The 24,216-nt window shown below is 41.1% G+C and overlaps 1 protein-coding gene across 1 annotated transcript in view; it reads left to right on the forward strand.

The window, feature by feature from the left end:
• The first annotated feature begins 868 nt into the window (after positions 1 to 868).
• The window catches only part of akap12b (A kinase (PRKA) anchor protein 12b), a 39,367-nt gene continuing 16,019 nt past the window's right edge, over positions 869 to 24,216 (forward strand). Inside the window, exons 1-2 of the mRNA XM_070987100.1 lie at positions 869 to 1,195; positions 20,112 to 20,187. Coding sequence (XP_070843201.1) covers positions 1,067 to 1,195; positions 20,112 to 20,187 — 205 coding nt within the window. The 5' untranslated portion in view covers positions 869 to 1,066. The remainder of the gene's footprint in view (positions 1,196 to 20,111; positions 20,188 to 24,216) is intronic.

Genomic DNA, 24,216 nt, shown 5'->3' on the forward strand with positions numbered 1-24,216 from the left:
AATAAATATGAAAGTAATGTAACCATATTTAAAAAGTGCCTACTGAATTAAGATAAGTCTTGCATTCAAAATTGTACTCTAGCATAGTATAATTTTTGTTGCAAGTTTTTTTCTTCATGTTATATCCTTTTTTTTTGCTTGCTTTTACTTTACTGTTAGTCTGAGTTAGTCTTTGTATTTATTGCTTTATTATCAAATAAATAAAAACAGTTGGTGTTGTTAAGAATGTTTTAGATTAATAATTTTACCTGAGTGCCAATTTTGATAATCTACAATGTAGATGATCTGATAGGCATTACATGTTATAGTTTATTATGTGTTTTGCCCATAAAGTCTTTATCCTGCATCAGTAAGAAGTTCAGTAACACTAATAAGTATATTAGTCAGTACAAAGTCAGTCTGTCTGGAGACGGACAAGTAAAGTGCACTTAAATCTGTGCAACTGTACTGAACTTGAGTAAATTTTGCCTGTGACGTCCGTGTGTGTCCTCTCTCCGTCAGAGACTTTGTATTTCCCTCATGTTCTTTCATGTGACACTGTAGACCGTCTTAACTCCTATGATCTGGATTTAAAGTTCCTTATATGTCCTCAGGGGCTTGTACAGGTCTTGTTTCGGAGTGTGGTTTATATAACAGCTCCAATTTATTTCACCAGCCTCTCAGGAGAGACCGAATGTCTATTTAAGTCGGATAGAGGATGAAACAATGTATCAAGCTTTTATTTGATTTATTAACCGTCCCCCGTTCTCTCTCCTCTCTGCTCCTCCATCAGCATCGTCTCGGATGCTGCAAGGCGTGCCGCGGCGCACCGGAGCCCCATGTGATACTGAAGGGAGGTGTTGATGGGTGAAGGAGGCGGGGGTATCCTAAAAGAGTTTGCTGGTCCTCACACTTCATCACTCCAGATCCAGGCCACCCCGGGGCGGAGCTGCACTGTAGAGCTCGTCATTTGGACGCTTTGGTGGATACTCGCTTGCTGTAACACAGTCGCGTTTGGCGTGGAGGTTGTTGCTCTTTTTTTTTTAGATTCAAGACGAGAAGAGTTCACCTTTTGTGGTTGTTCGCCATGGGAGCAGAGAGCTCAGTGCAGCGGGACGGGAAGAGCCAGGAGGATGCCTCAGCCTCAGCCTCCGCTGGGGAGCTGAGTGCGGAGGTGACCGTGTTCCAGGAGGGAAGCAGCGTCCTCGACAGCAAGGTACAGCCGAGGATTTCTGATCCCTGTCACTGCCGGGGTCTCCGTGCGCAGTGGCACGGAGACAAACCCCAGAGAGTCACATTTGTTATTTTAGTGGCGTTTATCATGCCTCCTGGTGTCTGCTGTGACGCTGCTGCTTAAGCTCTGTTTATAGTTAACCTGTGTGTTTACAACCATTACCTGTCCTGTCCCCCCGGCAACATTTTCACTTCGTGCGCATCAGTAATGTGCTGCAGCGCACGGGCTGCATGTGCGCCTGACGCTGTTTTTGCTGAGTAATGGGTCGGCTTGTCTGCATTCCCGCAGTAATAAAACGCCAGCAGCTTAGCCCGGTCCAGATTTACATCCAGACAGGCCACCTGGGCTCAACAACCAGCACATTTGTCCTTGTGACAGTTTTGGGCGAAGCACAAGACCAGTGGAAGGTTACTGAGTAAGACTGCAGCGCACTGATGATGACAGGTTCACTTTTCACTTTCCATGCTTTGATTTAGAGGTTTTATGTAATCTTTGCTCACTAAAACGCAAAAATAGCAACCCTATAATACAGAAAATATTCACGAGACAGTTTTTTTTTTTAATAAATAGATGTGTTTTTTTTTGTTGTTGTTGTTGCATATAAAACAAAGTGACAGAAAAACTCATAAAGTTATGACAGATGTGCAGAGCCAGAAAAGCCAAGAGGTGCATCATGTGGCTACCAAAATATAAATTAAATTCATTAAAATCCTAAAAAAAAAGTGAAGTAATGTATGAAATTAAATGTAATAACCATAAGTATGATATGATAACAGTCACAATAAACTCAATCGTTTAAAACCACAGACAAAATCTATTAGTTTTACTCAAACAGATCGTGTTCTTGTCTACTTACTTGGTTTCCCACTGCTTTCGATATATATCAAAATTAGGATTTTTATTGTGTCCCATCCTCTGCTGATATAGTCAGCAGCCCCATTTCTTTCACACAGACTCTGGTAACATTGAGCATTTTGACCCCATGACTCCAGAGTCTGATAAACCATTTACCAATGACAGATTTAGAGGACTGTCAGCATATCTGGAGGGAAGACCATCTGCATAAGCAGGGACCTTTTCAGCCTACATGTGTGTCCTGACACAGTGAAGTGGACACACTGTGAGCACTGACGCTTCACTGATACAGCACAGCAGGCTAAAAACTTCTTTTATACCCACTTAACTCTCGTTCTGTTCCTGTCCATTTTAATTTAAAGAGCAACTAAACTCTTTTAAGAGTTAACTCTTCATTTCCTCGTCCGCAGTATGTTGTGGCCACCTGCCATCAGCTGAGGGATCTTGCCGACGCTGCCCTGTTACCTCGGTGTAAATTGCTCAGCACTGTGTGAATGAATATTTGGAAGGCGCCTTCTAATGACTATGTATGTTTCGCCACCTGCTCTGTTCACGCCTCGTATAACCTATTGGATTTATTGACTTTTTTTATTGGCTGGGGGTCAACAGGTCAGATTTTGGGCCCCGTCTCTGCTCCTGAAAGGTCAGCAGAAAGGTCAAATGACACTGAGGTAGACATTAAGTGAGACAGGAAACACATAGCCGAGATTTTAATAATAACTTCTTGTTTTTCCTTATGAGCGTGTGTTGTTGAGCTGTCTGAGCTGTTATCGCATGTATCACTGGTATTTTCTCGTGCCACATTGGTATGTATGATATCAAATGTTTCAAAGCTGCTTGTCCAACTTCCAGCTGCGACAGTGGGGAGATACAGTTTGTGTGCTTACAAACACATTTCTACCACTGACAAGATGTCTCTCCATGTAGCAAGTTATTGTTAGTCAGTGAGTGCACTGTCCTTGGCTGCTGCCAGCTGTAATACCGGCCAAAATACCAGCCACAGTCTTATTGTTTGTTTGATGCTGCGCACACTGGAATTCGCTTTCTTGACAGATAAGTAAAAACAGGAAATCAGCCACAGCACACGGATTTCAGATGCATCATGTGTAAAAATATGGGACACATAAATTCTCATAGAAACTAAACAAATTGATTAGTCTGTGATGTTGATCTAATCAACGTATCAATCTTAAGAGCCTTAAAACTTGAACTGATTTGTCTGTGACGTTAATGAAGGTTCTGTCCAGAGGCCAAGCACTATAAAGTTTATGATCAGGCTAATTATACTGATTGATGGTACACATATATGATGCTATGAAACAGTCCTTTCTGCTGAAGTGATGCTAAGCAGCAAATATTTAATATGATTAGAATTATGCTGCTTTATACTTCAACTCTAAAAATTAAAGGGAAATATTATTGTATTATTTTCTATTGATGCATCGTGACAGATTAAACCGTGCTTGTGACCTCTTAAAAAAACAAAATCTAGGTGAGGCTCCTTGTAATGTTTCAAATGTCTATTAGCTGAGAGGAGACAGACATTTTCCCTCTAAACTTCTCAAATAGGTTTGTGGAAGTAACTGTTTCAGGCCCAAAAAGATCCACTATCTCACAATAAAGGAAAGACAAGATAAAAAGTCCAGTTTGCACAGGGAATACAGATATGTGCAGCACAGCTATTTCCTCTTTCTTCCTACTGATCGTCTCAGGACCATTCAGACTTATCTTGTGAGCATTTGCGAGGGGTCTAAAATTCCTCTTGATGAATTAAATTCAACTGACTAGTTATCAAAAGAATTGTTGATATCTCACATATAATTTTTACCAGTACACATATAATTTTTACCAGTTACAGTTGTATCTCAGATAGTTGAAATGCAGTTCTGTATATCTGAAGTCAAAATTAAATGTGTAGACTTCAGTTTGCAATATCTGTAATGTAAGAACAATTGTAGATCTCTACACTAAACAAGATATCAATAATTAACATTTTGACTATTGAGAACTGAGTTGTCGATATCATTAATTAGAACTGCAGCTAGTCAGAATTACATTACGCATTATTCCATCTTGGAATTACAGTATAAGACAACAACATTGAGTTATAGATATCTGTAACTGAGTTTGAACAGAAGTCAAGGTTAAATGAAGTCCACTAGATGTAATTAAGTTACAGATATCTACAGTCAACATTTCTACTTGTAAGTTTAATTAGAAGTGTTCCTAATCAGAATTACTGTACATTTTGGATATATTGGTTTGGACTTGCTATTACTGCTTGTTATAGACTATGACCCTCATTCCTGAACCATCTCAGAAATGGAGGCAGCAAACTCCAGATTTAACTTTGCCATGTTTTGTCTATTTATTCCACACATTTATCCAAGATCAAAACAGCGATTTTGAAACCACAGTCAGATTAAATGATACACTCATATATTAAAGTCATGTGAAATGGACAGAAATGCGGTTTATGAAGTACGGATGGTGTGTTTTTGGGAGAGAGAAGGAGGGTAACGTGCGTGTTCGGGTGGTGACAGTGTGTGCTCGGCTGAAGATAGAGCCTTCCTGCTCGATGAACACTCGATAAATATCCTCCTCACTCCACAGAGGAATTAAAGCAATGTCGCTGTCTCTGTCACCTCCACCCTCCTCCTTACCTCTTGCCACTTTATCAACTCAACTCAGTGTTACAGTGAAATTATTAGATTGTATGTAAACATGGCACAATCTGTGTGTGCTCCGCTCTGTCTGATATAGTACTGTTATTTCTCAAACAGACATCCAGTGTCACAAATGAATGTCTGAAATCTCTTTCTTAGAAGCGCCTTTTTATTTGCTGGGTTCATCTGCTGTTCACACAAGCTGTTGAGGTCTGTTTTGGATTTTTTTCAAACCTGAAAGGCCCATTGTAGATAGAGCTGCAAAGCTTACACAATATTTGGCATTTTTTACATGACAGTTGATCTGCAAAGTTACTTGCAATGCAAGACTGTGTTTACTCCAACATGCTGCTTATCTCTCTGTTTATCTGATCCTCAGCGTATGGGTGGAGCAGCTCTCCAATTCTCACAAAAGTTTACAAAAGTCTCGATTGTGCAAAGATGCACGCATGCATCTCTATGGCCAACGTTAGGTTGCGCTCCAACCAGTTCTCAACAACGTGACCCAGACTATCAAAGAAGCAGACTGGTAAATCAGCTATGTAAAAAACAGCTATGTCTCTGAGTGGCACCCATGCATATTTGCTTACATGCAGCCTAGAGAGGCATGTCCCAGCCTTAAGGTGCAGCCGGATAAGCTTTTCCTTAAACAAAACTGCCCCAGATTCATCCTCAAAAACGTGGTCGATGTCATGGTTCCAACACAGGTCATAGATAAGTGTTTAGCAGAGCGATCACAAACTGTAAAATAGGTGAATTGTGAACTTCGTGTCTGATTTAGCTGGAAATTGGGTTGAAACAGGAAACATATATTTGAATTTGTCTGTGATGTGAGCTTTAAAGAGTCAGATCTGCCACTTTAAAGGACCAGTGGTTAGGATTCAGTGGCAGCTAGTGGTGAGGTTTCAGATAGCCACCAGTGTTTGGTTAGTGCATTCTGTGATATTGTAGGAATATGGCAGTGCAATCTGATCCCTTAAATTGAAATGTCACCGATTCACTTTTACAGAAAAAGTACTCATTGTCATTTTTAAACATGACCAACATGTACACACATTTGCATAACTGGCAGAGAGGATGACAGTGAATGTCTAAGCAGACTCTTTTTGCCTCTCCTTCCATCATTTCTCCTTTCTTGAACACGTCTTGAGAGCCACTTTCTATAAATGCACTTACTTTTATGAAACTACAGTAAATGTCAGCGTATTCACTCACATCTACACAGACTTAGAGGTGAACAATAGAAAACACATCACAATCAGCCACCTGAACATGAGACCTGCGTCACATGTCAGCTCCTCTTTCCATCACAACAGCAGCGGCAGGTGACTCCAATGATCCAACATCATGTTATGCAATGTAATGTGCGCTGATTAAGGCTGGTGCGTTCCTGTATAATGAGCTGCAGCTGATCAGACGCTGCCGTGGCTCTGATTATCCTGTTTAGCAGCAAGAGAGACAGAGAGAGAGTGGAGGGGGAGACAGAAGGGGTCAAACAGAGGATCCATTGAGGATGGGCTGGGACGGGGACAAGCCGGGGGCCTCCGTGTGCACCGGTCCAAAACAAGAGGAAGGAACCATAATGGGGAGGGGGTGGAGCAGCATTTTGGGTGGGCAGGGGAAGATGGGACGGGTGTGGAGCCCAGTGAGAGAAAAAAAAAGAGTTTGATACGGAGAGGGAGAGTTAGAGGGGGACCTGCCAGGGTGACATAAAGGCAGATGAATCAGCCGATTGTTCCCTCCGTCCTCCCTTCTGCCTGATTTTAAAAGGACGTTGATGACAGAGGCTGAGTGATTAAAAAAAAAAGCACGCTCAGTCACTCAGTGTAGTAGTGTGTTTGTGAGTGTGTGTGTGTGTGTGTTAAAGGTGGAGGAATGGCAACTCTGAAATCTGGAGAACAAACATGAAAGAAGAATTGATTTGTTTGACCACTTTGTTAACTTTCAGTTATTTCCAATCAAAACCTCCTTTTCACTTACATCTACAGTGTATATTCCTAAGTGGGACGTGTATGGGACTTGTAAAACCAGAGATCTGTTTTAGTGAGAAAGGAGATTTTTGACAATGCAAACACTCACTACTTTTTGTCTTTATACCTCCTGTAGACTGAACATAATCTGTACATCATTGTCACATGAAATAGAGAACATTTGAGAATCAGTTTACTTATTTACTTTTATTGACAAGCCAAGAATTAGTTTGCTGCTCTATTGATTTATCTGCATCACCGAAACCAGCATGTGTTTACACTGAGCTCAGTGTTTTCTGTCAAAATAATTCAGCCAATCGTGTCAGAGGATGGCCATTATTCAAAGATGATTATCCGTGAACTGAAATGTATGCTAGAGGACATCTTACCAAAGTAAATCAAGTGTGCTTCATGGACAGATATGAAAAATTTTATGAAAACTGATGAATACAATTTAAGCATGAGGACGTCTACCACTGGTAAACAAAAAAGGCAAGCTAAACCTCCAGACTGTCATTTCCACAGAGTTTTGTTTAGAAAGAGTCATGAAATGTTTCTTCTGTCTGAAATTTATTGTCTAAACTTGCGTTTCTTCTCACTGTAAGAGCTTTGCTCATTGTGATAAATTATACACCTGAAATCACAAAACTGGTAAAAATGTTTCAAAACATCAAACTGTCAGCTCTACCAAATATGGCCGGCTGAAAAAGTATCAAAGTTTGGCCAATAAAACAAAAAAAGGAGTAAAACATACGTACTGTTCCTATTCACTGACACTAAAACATGTTTTTTTTTTGTCTGGAAAAGGAAATCAAATTTGTCATTCTTTTTTCTTGGTGGGAGAAACAGGAAGTGGGCTTTCTCTTAATTAATCTGTCCCCCAGCCAGCTTCCTATCTTCAATCTCTCAGATTCACTGCCAGCTCCATTCCAGTAAAAAACAGCCATGTGATTGAGGATGTGAAAAACCGGAGCTCTTTTGTTCCACTCCCCTTTCTGCCCCTACAAATTAGACTTCACCCCAATAGTTTAATCTAATAATGAGTCCGCTGGATATTGTCAAATCCCAAAATGACAGCAACATCAAAATGTTATATAATGTTTTAAAAGACAGCATTTCTTTCATTGTGCCCTGCTTGTTTTTACAGTGTTCCCAGCTCACTTATCCATTGAACTGTTTGTACTGCAGTGACGAAATACTCCAGTTAACTCTAATTAGAGGCAAAACAGTTTTATTTAAAAGCACATTTCATACACAGAAGTATGACGCCGTGCAAACGACTCTGCAGTATGTATTATAATTATGTATGCAGTGGGACTGTAAATGAACACTAATTCATGTGGCTTAAGGGCAGTGGTTTCTAACCTGTGGGTCATGGTAGCAACATGAATCTGAGGGGTAGTGAGATGATTAAAAGGACAGAAACGCTGAAAACAATATATTTCTGCAACACAAAAGTCTTCCTGTCTTTGAAATTTCTTCATATTGAACAAGAATAAAAAGAACCATTGGCCACAGCCAGTGTTTTGGGATCACAAGCAAAAAAAGTCAAGGAACGCTGTGTTTGAGTGAATTGATAATAACAATAAATTCACCTAGAATCACATTAAAATAAACACTTAAAAATACAAAAAGGAATATTCTTGATGAAAGAACAAGAGGTGGACTGTTCAGTTACGTTGACGTGTTTGTTGTCCTGCCTTGCTCACATTAAGGCTTGATTTGGAATTGCGTCAACACAAATTGGAAAATGGCCTTTTATTGAATTTAGACGTTCAGGTTTGTGCTGCACAAGCACACATGACTGTCCTGCATCACTGTTTCACCTTGTCTGATTGGCTGTGGAGGAGAGGTTGTCCTCCCTGAGAAGTGTTGTCATGATGTGTTAGTGAATACATGAGCCAGCCTGGCCAGCAGAGATTGGCCTGTTCACTGCCCCACAGGGACTATTGCATCTACTCTGTCCCAATCAATCACTATGATTGGAAGACCACGTTAGGCAGCTGAAGGAAGTGAAGACTGGAAGGTCCTCAGAGTCAAATGATTGTTTGATATTTGCCTCAAGCAGCAAAGGATTACTTGTAGCCTCTTGAATAAATGAGGATATGTCTTCTTGTATAATTCACTATGATCATGCACACAATTTGATTACAGTATAATTACTGTGCTCATCTCTCACAGGCAATGCTCTGAATGGTTGAAATATGAGCCACTCCTCTCTGACACGTCACTTGTGTATCACACTGTGGATTGTTGGCTGATATGGGGAGTTTCAGATAAAGGTGTTTGCTCCCTTTATGTTAGAATTCTTTGAATCTTCATCTCAGAAGTCTTGTGGTTTTTGCATGTCTGCTTCCGTTGAAGTTCTTGCTGACTCCTCACTGCGACACTGAGCTCAAAATAACCTCTCTTACCTCCATTACGTCATGAGCCTCTGTGGACTCGCTCGCCCAACGCGCCTCCTCTTTCTTTGACCGTCTCCTCTTTTTGCTCCATGATTCATCTTTTCATCCATCCACGCACCTGTTAGCTCTCACTCTCTCTATGCACCACATTTCTTCCCATTTTGTTTGACATTCCTTCTTGTATCTGCTGAAGCAAAATGGCTCGTTCTCAGCCAGATGTAACACTTTTATGTATAACCAAAACTTATGCTTTCAAACTTATACTTCAAAATTTACCTGTATGAGTTTTTCTTATCTGGCACCAAAATATGCAGCAAAATAGGTGGTTTTTCAGGGCGTTGCATCATATCCAAGTGCAACTACATGGGCAGTCACTCTGTGGAAGAGGCCTGCACAGGTCTGATCCTTGCGACAACATCAGCTGAAGTTACATAAAGTAGCATTTGTCTTCCTGTAGCAAGACAAATGCATAACCACCTTGATTTTCAGGTAGCCAAAACCAAGACTTGTGAAAAAATGGATTCAATTTCTCCTGAATTTTATGTTGCATGTTGCTTTGAATGTAAAGAAAGAACAGTTGTTATTTTCGAGACCACAACTGCTTTTACGCCCCGCAGGGCTCTATAAGGTATTTTATTTAAGGCCGTCCGAGGTATGCTTTAAAAAAACCCTGTTATTCATAGTGCTCCTCAGTCCCTCCCTCATCCACTCTTTCATGAACCTGCTCACCCTTCTCTCTGCCTCCCTCTCTGATGCTCTTTTTTTGCACATCCATTTTTCATCAGCTCTGGTCCTGATGCAGCATTAACTGCTTCACAGAGCACAGTGGAAGATGTGTGATGTCATGATGTGTGTGTGTGTGAGACTGTGTGCATGTGTGTGTGTTTTGAACTGGTGTGTCTGTGGTGCTGGTGGGAGTCGGAGCATTTGAAGGACAAAGTGAATCATAGCTTTGGTGCAGCTGCTTTCTTGGTTAGTGTATCATGTAGGGTGGTGCATTCGCTCTTATACAGCTACAGCTGAGAGGTCTGAGATTTACTGTAGTGACCAATCACACGACTCCTTTATCACAATCCCTGTCCAATAGCAGTAAAATCCATTGACCTGAAAACAAGAGATGTTTGAATGTACTTACTCAAGCATTGTACTTAAGTACAATTTTTAGATATCTTACTTGATTATTTGCATTTTATACATCTACTCAGTATACAAAATATTGTACTTTCCACTGGAACTGGAAGAGGTGTGACTGACAAAGAAAAAGATCATTCATCACAAACCTTATACTGTACTGTCTATATGGTACATTCAGATTTGTTAGGGGTGTCTTATGATGCTCTCTGCTCTGCTGATAATTAGAAACAAACAGCACAGCGAATCAGGTGGTCCTAATTTGGTTACTCATTTAAGGCAAGAGGAAGCGTTGTCTTAAAACACTGCTCACTGCTTTATTGAAACTAAAATGCTTCCTCCACAAATGCTACAGCATGTTTTTTCACAGAGAAGCCTGAATGCAAATGAGTTAATGAGACCTGAAGACAACATTGCATAATGTGATTATTAGTTATTTAGCCATACACATTTTTTAGATGAGATAATTGAATTAGTGGGCTAAACCCCATATACTGTTTTTGTTTAAAGGTCTTTATTGTCTCTTATAGGGAAATTGGTTTGTTGCCAGGATAATACAAAAACGTGCAAAACCAAAAACAGTTAAGGCAATCTGTGCAAATAAGCACTCTGCGGGCAACAGTCAAAAGTTATTGACAGTTTAACATGTCAAGGCAGTGGGGATAAAGGAAACTGTTTGTCTCTTGGCCCTTTTCTGTTAAGCAGGCCAATCAAAGTAATGAGAACAACACTGAGGAGTTGGTTGTTATCTGGCAAAAAAATAGGTTTCTATTTAGAGCTGATTTCTTTCACATGCCTCTTTAACTGTGTTAAAATCAAATGGCACACAGAATCTTGTGAGAGAGACTTCAAGATCAACTTTATTATCCCAGGTGATATAGTTTATTCATTTTTTTATGGCACAAAAGAATCATGAAAAACATACATAAACAAATAAACAATATGTCATCCCCCTTTTCTTCCCAGCCTACAAGTATTGCAGACAGCACTGAGCAAAATACCATTAAATCATGTGTTTTTGAACTGTCCCTCTTATTTAAAGCTCTAATTACTGATGAAACCAAAGACTTGCTGAACCTGGCTGTTGTTATTTTCCTTTGCAGAATCCTAAGCCTGATAGCTTAGTTGGTATCTGTTGTTTAGAGGGTGAGTAGGACCATTGAGGATGCACTCACTCTTACTCAGAATGAGGTCTTTCTGCAACCTAGCAGCTGACATCTGATCACACCCAATGAAACCTACCTTGGTGTTGCTTCTGCATGCTACCAAACACAAAAATCAGCCAAAGGACGGGACGCTCTGTAGGACAGCCTTATAAAACAGCTCCAAGACGTAACGATCAACAGTAACTGTACAGTTTCTGTAAGAGGAACATTTGCTGTTGGAGTTTTTCGACCGTCTCCTTGACCTTTTTGACCTTTGAAATCAGCCAATATCAACTGACCTATCAGATCGTGTATAGTGCTGGCAGCTTCCTTGATATCAGCTAGTTGGTTTGTGCTCATTCAGGTCTGCTCAAGAAGAGGTTTATACCATTATTGGACTTTCATGCAAATGTTGCACCAAATAAATAACAACAAACCAACAGCTTTATGTTTTCAGTATTGAATCTTTACAGTCTTCTTGTGTTTGTGAATAGTTTGGTGTCTGTTCAGGCTGGTGTTTGTAATGTGTTTCTGTCTTTTCAGTGCCTTTCTGTGGCACATCTGTTTTCTATGTAGTAATTACATTAATCCAAGAGAATGAAAGCAACTCTGAACCTTCAACACAAGTTAACTAGTTTATTGATATAAACACGACGTCCAAACTGTATTTCATAGTATAACAATACAGTTCTGTCTACACATAAGCAAAACAATATGATCATATTGCAACATTTTCAGCAAAAGTATGCAGCATAACAAAGACTGAATTTTCTGTGCTAATATATAATAAATACTAAGATCAAGCACCCAAATTTACACCCATTTACGTTCAAGTTGTCTCTTCTCTTCACTGTATTTACAGTATTTTGAACTTAATGTCATGTACTTCTTGCCGCTTTCAGACAGAATGTGTGCTGCTTCTCAAAGACATACACAGATTATCCAGAAATGCCTAACCTTGCAAACTGCTCTTCAGATCATTTGGATAGCCCCACTTTTTAGTGACCCTGAATGTTGTTTCTGTGCCAAAACTGAGGTCAGACATATAGACATTAGTAGAGCAATAATCTAAGAGTAATTTGAGGCCTAAAGCTGGAAAAACAGTCTGGTATAACGGTTTCAATAATTAAAGCCACATTTATCCCGTCTGAATGCATTCCAGACACCTCCTCACTAGTCATCTTCTTTTCTCACATATGACTCTGGAGCTCTGATGCTTATCGGGGCTCAGAGATATTTAGAGATTCATGACAGGAGGGTCAGCAGTGGGGGTGGATTTGTTATTTCAACCCAGTTAGAGAGGCAGGCCTGTGGGGTCAAACGCTGGCCAGAGTGGCCTGATTATGATCGTGTCCTGGGGGGTCTTTCCTGCGACCAGGCTGTTGTTGTTGTTTGGCTCAGTTTGCTGTTCAAGTGTAGAAGCCGCACAGATGAAGGGAGGGGGGGGTGATGAAAAACAGACAAATTGTGGGAGGTATAGCGACTTCGGGTTAAAGGGCTAGTGATGCACTGATGTAGGTAGAGGAGGACAACCTGGTTTAATCTGTTGTCCTGAAATGGCAGCTAACAGGTGTGTGACTCTGCAGCTTTAGGGTCCCTCAGTCTGTTAGTTTGTTGTACTTTCTTTGTCCTCTGTCTCTTCCTCACACACATACTTAACTCTTGGCCTGCTGTTACATTAATTCAGTGTCCCTCAGGTTCTCTTCTCATGTCATGTATGTGAACCAGGCTGACAGTCAGACAAACGTGATGTGGTTCCCAAGGCTGAGAAGTAGTTGACATATGTATCATAGAATACCCTTGAATAGTTTCCAACGCTATGTTCTCATATATATTTTTAGCTCTTTGAAACCTCTTGGATAATATTTTCATTTCATGCACTTTGAACTTTGACGTTCTCTAAATCGAACCATGAGTCAGTTGCACGTCTTTCAGGTCTCTAACTGCACAACAGTTGAATACCACAACTTTTGAACAGCTGTGTCTTATGTAAATGAGACTGAGTCCTTTCTCTGCATTGGTCTAGTCATTAAATATTCAAGGTATGCAGCAGTGTGGCTCTAGGGATGGCAGTGTCTGACTGAAATGAAATTTTCTGCAGTTCTTTGTGGTTCCCAGAAGATGAAGGCCAGTGACTGGTAATCCCCTGACTTTTCCTCTAGTGCCACCATGACGTTGACATTTTCAACTTTGGGGTGGATCGCCATTAAATTTGGCAGAGACATTTCCCGGAGGATGAATTTTGATAACTTTAATCATCATCAGGGCCAAATTTTAAGTTGTCCACAGAGGTCCAACTTAAGTTCATGACAAAGTACCTGCAAAACTAGTGAAATTCCCATCAGTGTTAGCTGTGCCGTGTGTTAGCTAATGTTAGCATGCGAACTGCCGGAATACATGGGGCACAGACACAAAGTATCACGTTGGCTGGGCGGAGCAGAATTTTTTTTGGCCTTTTTTAACCTGCTACACAGATGCCGTCTTTGTAATGTATGGTTGCATGCCAGAAGTCCTCCTTTTGTGACTCAAGACTGACAAATATAATAATAATATATAATAATCTTATGTCTGCTGCTTTGTCGTAATCACGTGAAAGACTTCTGAGACTTTGGCTAATCCAATCCTGAACCGATAAATTGTATTTTGTTACGAATTGTAGGACTGTTTTTTACTTTCAGCCAAAGATAAGATTCAATGGATCTCCATTCACCAAAGATAAACTAATAGAAGGATTGGCAGCCACAATTTAGGACATAGACACACACAGGTACACACACAGATGCAGTGAATAAGGCAGTTTTTCCACGTACAGGTTATGTCTGTGTTTTTGCAAGAGTGGACAGATTTATTTTAACCGATGCCTCTCTTCCTGAAAGCCACCATAAATAAAATCGCACAGTCGAACCTGCTCTGTATATAGAGCAGACACCTGGAATGAAAGCCAGAATGATGAAAGAGAAAAAAGAAAGAAAAGAGGAGCTGCTTACTTTCCATATCATTGTAAATCTGTAATACATCTGGATACGACTTAATGCAGTCAGATTGTCCAGTCAAATCTTTCTGTTTATTTGAACGAGTGTGATTGAAGCAGAGACTCTTTATGATAGTCCTTTCGTGATCCGGGACTCATTGTCACTGTTTCTATATTTCACTGCTCTGGACTGCACAAACACTCACATATTATGCACACACACACACACACACACACACACACACACACACAGAAGCACAGGTACCCACAGTCTGAGCACCTGAGCAGAGTTAGAGCATTGTGGAAAGAGTGAGAGTGTTCTTCGGGGGTCTTGTCAGGCTTTGATCTTTGGTATGTACTGAATGTTGGGGTCAGGGATAATAGATTGGGGGCTGGCAGGGTTGAGGAGACATGAAGGGAGAGGGAGGGAGAGGGAGACAGACATGATGGTCACACAGGCCCCTGAAACCTCCCGTTCGACCAAGGTGAAATATTTATTGGCAAATGCCTCTTGCAGCTCATTTTAACCTGCTTAGAATAGTTTACTGGTGGAGTCTGATTGTTTGTTATTACACCTATTATAGACCAAACCTCATCCACGGAGGGGGCAGTTTGAACTAACTTCACTAAATGCTCTCCTTAATTTGTTAATTTCATTGTCAAAAAATCTTGGACTTTGTTGGTATTTAATTTGAATATTATTTTGTCATATACAAGATTTTGGTTAAATAAGCTTTCAATAATCTTTTAATGATTTAATCACACAATTTGGTAATGGTGGTGACGTTAAAGCCTAATGTTAGCTTTTTACTGCTTGCGATTGTGTTTACACTTAAAAAATCCTGTGTGAAGAGTATCTTGCTGAACAGAGCATTAACTGGCCTAAACCTTTCTTTGCCACAGAGCTCATTTTCTGCAATAATCCAAAATACAATGCAAAAATCCCATTGGCTTTTTGTCGAGGGAGCCAAGACCACATTCGTGCTTTTTGTTCTCCTCATTCTGGCTCTCTGTTTCTCATCCTCTCTCTCTCTTTCTATCTTCACATCTCTGCTTTCACCTCCTCTCTCTCCTCCTCTCCTCTCTCTTTATCTTTCAGCTCTCCATTCCCCCAGTCGCGCCCCCCCCCCCCCCCCACAGTATCCTCCTTTCGTCTGCTCCGTGAGTCTGTCCACACCTCAGGGGTCAGAGGCCGTGAGGTTAACTGTCAGGAACAAACTACGACCCCACAGAGAGTCTCTAAGCCTGTTATCTCCTACTGCGAGTTTGCTTGTGCATGCATAAGTTCATTTAGGAGTCGTCTTTATGAGATAGTGTGTCTAAACTAGTCATTCACTGAAACAGCTGATCTTTTTCCTTTCAGTTTAACTATTTCTTTAACATTTTCAGCAGCACCCCACTGAGTCAACATACTGGCAACACAATGACCCTGTCGGCCAAATGGAGTGAATTTCTAGCTTCTGTTTCGGCTTCATCAGTGTAATGATTGACAAGTATCGCTAGTTTAGTGGTGAGCTGGGAAATATTAGCCTACTGTATCAGATATCTGCTTATTCCTACTAGGATTCTCAAATATATTCAATCCAATGAAAGCTACGTTTAGCCACTGTTCTATTGCATGAAATCCGTATTTTAGGACTTAGACCTTACGACCATCTTGACAATAACTTACAGTATAAATCACAATAGAGCTACAAAATAAAAGGTGCTGTTGAAGAACCTGAATCAAACGTAGGCTGTAAACCAAAATTATCCTGCTATTTTTGTATACTTAAACCCACAATTTTAGGGTCCTTTGAACTATTCCTGTAGCCTACTTGATAACATTATAAAGGCAAGCCTCCTCTGTTTCATCTGAGTGGATCAGATTTAGAGAAAGGTCACCAAAGCTCTTTCTGCAGCACTTAGTTCAGCCTCTTCTCTCTCTCTCTCCTCTCTCACTGAGACAAGAGACTTGAGTTTGAGATGTAAGTTGCCAGCTGCGCCATCCATGAACCCGCTCCTCCTGCGCTCTGTGTTTGGTTAAAGGGATATAAATCTCCCCAGTTGGCCTTTGTGGAGTGATTTAGGAGACAGCGGGTCATCTCTCCCCTGGAGCCACTGAGTGGAGAGGTGTAGCCAAGAAGTAAATGAGAGAGGCAGATAAGAGGAAATAGAAATCAAAGATAGATTTAGGATAAGCAAAAACCAGAAGGAGGTCAATTGAGTGAAAAAATTTATAGGAAGACTGCAAAAGTGAAAATCTAATCTTTCCTCCAGTGCTGATCCTGAAGTTGTAGATCATTCTTATTGTGGACGATCAGATGGGAAGCAAGTTAATCTGAAGGTTTTTGTTTACACGAAGTGGACTGACTCAGTAGACTTTGAACATCAACGTCCCTACATGGCAGCAAGATATGACAAATTTCTAGTGAAGTAGATGTTGTGGGGTAAGTTTTATCTTAAAAAGAGGGGCTCAGTAATTACCTAAAACAGCTAGACACTGTTTCGAGCAGTTGTTACTCAAACAAGCATAAAAAGAGCATTTGATTGGGACTGTTATGGCTAACTGATGTGGGTTTTTTGGACAACATTGGAGGTTTTTTTTGCACATAAGCTAATTCAGACTTCACAGGCAATGTTTGACTGTAGGATCAATTCATTGCTGGTTTTGGGTCTTCTCAAACAATTTGTTGACTAAGCCTTATCCTGTAATGGTGATAGCAGATTTCTGATTTAACCCTTTAAAGTTTCTGTCTCTGTTCAGTTCTGTTCACCTTTACTTGCCACTCATCATAATTGCAGTTTAAATTGATTTAACAAGTTGGATTAAACAAACATTAACAGTTATGTATAAGTCTGGCTGGTGATTCAGCATTTACAGTAAGTGCCACGCAGGTCTGCTGGCTGACGTATACTGAGCGCCTAATGGATGTGTAAACACTCAAGTGAAAGGCTGCAGGGAGGGAAGGAGGCAGATAAAAAAAGTCCTTTGTGAGTGTTTAGTGTCTTGACTCAAGATGAGACCAAAAGCAAATGAAAAGAGACGAAGGACGTTCTAAGAGAGGCAGGAGGCGTTTACTGATCCTTGGTTCCTGTGGTTTTTATAAATCTTATAAAATGGAAAAAATAAGAACTGCCCTTAAATACAAGTTAGGCTGTTAAAATGTTTTCCAATAAGATACATTACATCAGGTCACATTAAACAGAAAACCAGACAGAAAACAAAGCTCTGTTTTTTTCCCTGTCGTTGTTGTTGAGTTTTGTAGATGTTTTCTTTGCGACCATTCCTTTGTGCACTTTTTGTAGCAAGTCTAAGTCTGTCTTTAGGTCTTTGTGGCAGACCATGTTGACCAAGCAGACGTCAAAAAATGCACAACTGGCAGCGAAACTTCAACAAGTTCTGTCCGGGAAATGAAAGGAATTCAGAGCAGCTTGGGCGACCCAGAAGCTATCGCTTTTTGGGTCAGTTCAGTGTCAGGTCACTGGAATGATAAACTGAAGCTCCATTTCTTTTCTTTATACTCTTTATAGGGCACACTACTTCTTGTGCTGTGACAGAACATTGACATTGGATCTAAATCATAAGGTGCAGGGTCATCTGATATGGACATAATTCTCAGGGATCCTGGGTTGAGTTTCTTGGTGTACATTGTGGCCTGGGAGGCTCATTCATCCTCATCCTGTGCACTTTCTGCCGTCGCTCTTGATGGGTTTGTCCTGAGTCTTACGCTGGGAATATACTGTCAGTAGCATTTTGGATGCCCAGAAGAGGGAGTGGCATTTCGATGGGGTCAGAGAGGCCTAGTGAGGTAACTTAGGGGCAGAGGTGGTGAAAGGTTGACCACTTGGGGGAGGTGGGCTAAAATAAGATGGCAGAGTCAGGTGTTGGGGATCTGTGGAATTTTGGAGAAGAGGGCAAGGAATGCTGGGAATGCCAGTCATGAGGTGGACTACGGAGGGCGGGGTCGCCGCAGGTCTGAAGGTCAGCTGATGGCTCACACACCAAATCTGATCTGAGGTCCCGATGGCTTTAAAAGGGCTCCTCTGTGTGAAAGCACTTGAGCCAATAAACTTTTTATCTGTATGAGTACATTTGTGGGTGTATAGGCTCCCGGTATGCAATGATGATCTTGTCTGACTTTAAATGTAGTTCTAATTTAACATAAGGAATCAGAGGTGCATTTATAATTACAGTTAGTCATTTGCAGACACTTTTATCCAAAGCGACACATATGACACTTATGAACTGACACGCTGATGTACTGCTTATGTGCATATCTTGAATAGTGGCAGCATCTAGTTTTAAAAAATAATCAAACGGAGGCAGTCGCATGCACAGGCATGGGTTGGAGAGGGAAATTTTCTCGTTACAAATTACTGCTTGCATGTTTCAAATTTAATGAAGCAGGCTCCAGAATTCACATTACCAATTGCATCAGTCAGCTTTGAGTCATTTTCTCATTTGACAGTTCAATGAACGCTTTGTGATCAGATCATGGTTTGCATTGCATGATCAGCTGGTCATAAAATTTCTGGCAAATGGCATCCAGTTTTACTGCTGTTGCTTCTTGTTCTTCTTGTGTTGTGGAGCCATTCAACCTATGAGCTGTGTTGCCTCCTGCAACACATTTCCTCTTTCATCTGTCTGTATGAAAGAACCCAAACACCTCTTCTCTCAGAGCTGGCCTCCCAAACACCATCTGGGATTAGTCTTCCACATGATGACCTGTCCTCCCTCCCTCCCCACCTCAAACCAGCTCCCACTTTCTCTTTCTCATCTTTTAGTACGTCCCAAGCAGAGTGTCTCCTCTGTGGTGTCATTTTTCAGGGCTTTCCTGGAGGAGTTTGGGTTGGTGGGAATGGAGCCTGAGTTGTCCATTAGTTAGATTAGCGGCTCTGTGGGGAGGCTCTGGTTCCCTCTCTCCTGGCTGGGACAGACAACGCTCTGACCTGCTTGCCATTGTACGGCTGTCAGCCAGAGCTGGTCACTACCAGAAAAACTCTGACACGACCCAGATCCGATGATAAGGCGCTGTGAGCGAAACTGTGTGCTGTTTACACACTTGACGGATAAGCTGTACGTTTTGATCTTCACTTGTATCATCAGTATTCTTATGGCATTCCTTTTTGCTGTGGTTTTAGTGCTTTTATTGTAGGATTTCTGTGTATCTCTTTTTCCAGCATTGTCTTCCAGTTTCAGAGAGATTTGACCGTTGTGACCTGATACCCATTTTTGGTCCTCACCAAGATGTTTTTGTCCTTTAAAGAAGAATTTTACCACCTGCTAATAAAACAATTTAAAGATATGTAATGAAGTGGCAGCACACACACCATTTACGGATGTAGTAGTGTCCCTGCAGGCTGACTCACTGATCATTAAAACACGATGGGTTGGTTGAGATCAAGGCACTTTATGTGGTGGTTCGCATTACCTACAGAGTATCTACGTATGGTGGTGAGTGGTGACGAGCAGTTTTAATTTGTCATCATATTGAGTGCCTTACAGAAATGGTTTGACATTTTGAAAATTGGTGTTATTAGCTTTCTTGTTGAGAGTTGGATTGGTGCCACTATCAGATCTGCATTTTTAGTATGGAGCAAGAGCCAGGAGGAGGCAGCTATCTTAACCTACTGTAACTTCACATAAGGCTGTAAACAAAAGGAAGCCTGGCGTGGTCAGAAGTTCAAAAATGCTACCAATACCTTGAAAGCTTTTTTATTATTATTAAGAATACCTCTGACTCAGAATGTCTCTTCTTTGTGTCTTTTTCAGCCTTTGCAGAAAAATGGACAACTCTCCAGTGTGACCAGTCTGAACGGACACTCAGAGGACAACACGCTGGCAGAAGGTGTGTGTTCTGTGTGTGTCTGTCCTGTCAATGGTGTTTATTTACAGTGTGTTAGTTTGGGCGATGGTCCTGTGGTTGGTGGGGTAAGTAGCCAAGTGGCAATGTTTGTGTGTGTTTGTGTCTGGGATTTTGTACTGTTTCTTCAGCAGTGGCAGAAGGTAAGCTTGTTTGTGTGGGGTCAGTTTTCAGTGTGTGCACGTGCGTTTGTGTGTGCGTTTGTGTGTGTGTGTGTGTGTGTGTGTGTGTGTGTGTGTGTGTGTGTGTGTGTGTGTGTGTGTGTGTGTGTGTGTTTAGATTCTTGACTGCAGATGTCTTCATGGCTCTGCAAGAACTACTCAATCCTTAGCTAATCCCTTTGTCAACACACAGGGGACACCTACAAGGGCTTTTCACATAGGAGCCACACACACACTCACACACACCCACATACCCAACATACTGTTTCCCTCACTATTCCTTAACTCATCGAGTGGTTGCATGTAAATGTTAGCCCACATACATACACCCATTTTATAAATTAGCACTTGGTCTTAGTGTGATGCTACGCTTCAGGGCAGATTTTGAACTGAGACCACCTCCCGGCATATGAGCAGCTGCAGAAAAATCACTTTAAGCTTGTCAAAAATGTTAAAGAAATAACAGATATTGTAAAAACATTGCTCTCTGGACCTCCCAGTGTCTTTGCACAGAGTTGGAAACTCATCTTTTCGAAGCAGAAATGCATGAACACAGAAGTCGGCCTCATTTGTCCTGTTGTTTAATGGACTAGTCAAAACACTCTTCTCATAAAGTGGAAATATTTAAAGAGGATTGGCTGTGGTCTTGTGTAAAATACTCCAAAGACACGATGAACAATTTAAAATCAGAAATGTGAGATAACCATTAACCAGTAATTAACTGTTCAAAATGAATCTCTGCCACTGAAATTAACATGTGCACCAACCTGCTCAGTCCATATCCTCCTGTGCCCTCCTATCTCCAAAGCTGCATTTGTTTATTTTCTTTGCCATTTCTATCGTGTCTCCCTCAATCTGGGAGGGCTGCAGGGGCCGGTGCACCCTCCCTAAATATTTAGCAGGCCGTGACCCGGGCCCCGCACAAAGCAACCTGCGCACATCATAATATGTTACTGCCCAGGGGAAGGGGTAACCCTATACTACTTAAAACACAGATATGTCACATACCACTCTGTCAAATAACGTATTTAATAAGCTATTTAATGAAGCGATCCTGTCCGTTCATAGAGTAACCTAATACCCTCTTCAGAGCAGAGATACTGAGCGTGTGAGTCGATGTGGCTCGTAGGCTACTGGAGAGTAATTTGATTGTTGAAATCATTGCCTCTGTGAACATGTACTGTAAGTTAATTAATAACATGGAAAGACACAGAACATAAAAGAGGAGAGTCACATATTTAACTTGTTGGGAATGCTTAGATCTTGTGCACTTATGCATACACAAATAGAAGCTGTGGACCAGTTCCTTTGATGTAGTCAAAAAAAACATGTCATCAAAACTTCTGAACATGATAGAGATGGACTCTGCATGCAGGTTATCAGCCCAAAATAACGCCACTTGTGATTCCATCATGCTTCTCACCGAGTGATTTGAATCTTATCATGCAAAATGAATACCCAGCCAGACCCATGGAGAGTCTACCTGCATTTCACAGATCACAGGCTTCTTCTGATGATAGTGCTGCTCCACGTGATCAGCTAGTGGATCTGCTCAGATCCATTTGAGTATCACACACATTCACACCTAAACCCTGGTTTGCCCTCAGAACCTGGTGCTCTCACTAGCAGGACTCAAAACAGGAGAGAAACAGCAGAAAACAAGTGAAGCTGGGAAAGAACTTCAAGGTTACATACAGCACAGGGGAGTGAAAGGAAGGGAGATACACAATGGGGGAAAAAGAGAGAAGATACTCTATCTTCTCTCTTTTGGAAGAGAAGGTATGGAGCAGTTAAACATCCCAACATTTCTCTACCTCTTGTGCAGCCTGATAAAGAGAGCAATGCACTGTGGGAGACAGGAAGAGCAGAGGAATCTCTCTGATAACGAATGAAAACAACAAAAGACAGGCTGCAGATCAAAAGACTGACGCATGAGCAAACACACACGTGCAAGCACACACATACACAAACACGCAGCCATAATCTCTCTCTATCAGGTGTACCACAGTGTTTACAGTTTGAGGGCCAGCCCGGTGGTGAAGCGCCACACACACTAACCTGGAGACATCACACACTGACCTGGATAACATGACAGATGACAGTTGCAACAAGACAGCGAATTCACGTCCAAAAGCAATACCCATTGGCTCTGTGCTCCATTTTTGAGATGTGAATTGTAGACGGGAATCAAAAGGCTATTTAAAACTCACAATATCAGTCACTGCTGCAAACTTTCAGGGGCATTTTGAGTAGGAAAATCAATTTGTCTAGTTATACTATGTCTTTAGGGAAAGCAAAGAGCTGCATTAAAAATATTTTGCTCTATCATTTGTCATGAAATGTTTAATTAAATTACCAAAAGTATTTGTTTAAAATGGTATCAAAGTCCGGGGATGGTGTGGAGTTACATTTTCCAGTGCATCCGTCAGTAGTCGACCCCTTTGTGAATACAAACACTGAAGCTGCTGGTTCACGTAAGGTGACGGGCAGTGGCAGCTATATTTTGGTTGTTGAGAACTCCTGAAAATGAAGGTGAAGAAGAAGTTACAGTGCATGAACAGCTGAATCCAAGCTGTGAGTTGTTTGTATGTGTTGTTATTTGGTGTGGCATTGATCTTTTGAAGAGGAAATGTGTGCTCACTGCTTCTTTCCTCCTCTGCAAAGACTTTGGGGCTTCATCTTGGGAGGCCCTCAGTTTTGCATATAAAAGACAGATAACAAATTGGCTCAAATCTGTTTGAAATTCATTCTTAAAGTTTGTTTTAACCTTCTTTGTTTGCCAGATTTGTTGAGAAAGTCCGGGCAGAAGGGCTGAGGCTTTGGAATGCAGAGTTTACACCGTGTTATTAGACAGAGAGGAACTGAATAAATATTACATGGAAGTCGAGCTTTGAGGGAGTGCTCAGAAACACTTCTTTGCTAAAGGGAAGAGAGATGCAAGCAAAGAGCGAGAGTCAGGAGGAGTAAAAATAGATAAGGATAAAGAGAGAGAAAGGCATTAACAGTCATCTCTGTATGATGAAGCCACCTATTGCGTCAGTCTTACACACAGTGCATCATTCTGACTAATTTAGTTAAAATGAGACAAATTATCACTTCAATTTTTGTCATACTCAACCTAATCTCTCTAACTAGATTTCTTTCTGTGTACAGCAGCAAACAATGTGTTACTAATGTAACCATGTTAGTCGTGTAATAAGATGTGTTGTGTGCTGTGTTTTCCATTTTGACGCGCATACTAGCTGGCATGTGTGTATGCGGGTTTGTGTTGCTAGTTTCAGGGGTGTGGGCACATGGGGTGCAGTGGGAGCCCAAAGACTGACATCATAGCTGATGTAATTCACTGGCTGGAGCGTTGACGGTCCCTCCCAGATGGCTTACAGGCTCTAAAAGAGGACAGATGATGTTTTCTGGGAGATTTGAGAGGGACAGAATGCTGACTGTGTGAGTGTGTTTGTGTGTTCATAGCAGTTTGTGTTTATTTGTAGGAACATGTCTGTTTGTTTCGCTCTACTCAAGGGACCGGATGGGTGTGGTTCACCTCATTCAATCGATTTCAGTGAATTCGTTCATTAAAGTGCATGTACAAATCGGTGCCACACATTGTAAGTTGTCAGAAGAGCATTGACATCCTGTCACTCGTTGTACTGTGCTGATGCTTGAACAATTAATCAAGCAATTGATTGACTTTCAACCCTTACATTTTCATAGTATTAGAGACTGCATCCCTTATTGATTTTAGGACTTATTATGACATGAAGTCATATTCATCAAGCATGAAAGTAGTAGTTACAGCCCGATTTTGTAGAGTATGATAAATTGTTGTACATACATACAGTAGCAGTCCAAGTGT

Source organism: Chaetodon trifascialis, chromosome 19, assembly GCF_039877785.1.
Source record: "Chaetodon trifascialis isolate fChaTrf1 chromosome 19, fChaTrf1.hap1, whole genome shotgun sequence".
NCBI classification, from domain to species: domain Eukaryota; kingdom Metazoa; phylum Chordata; class Actinopteri; order Chaetodontiformes; family Chaetodontidae; genus Chaetodon; species Chaetodon trifascialis.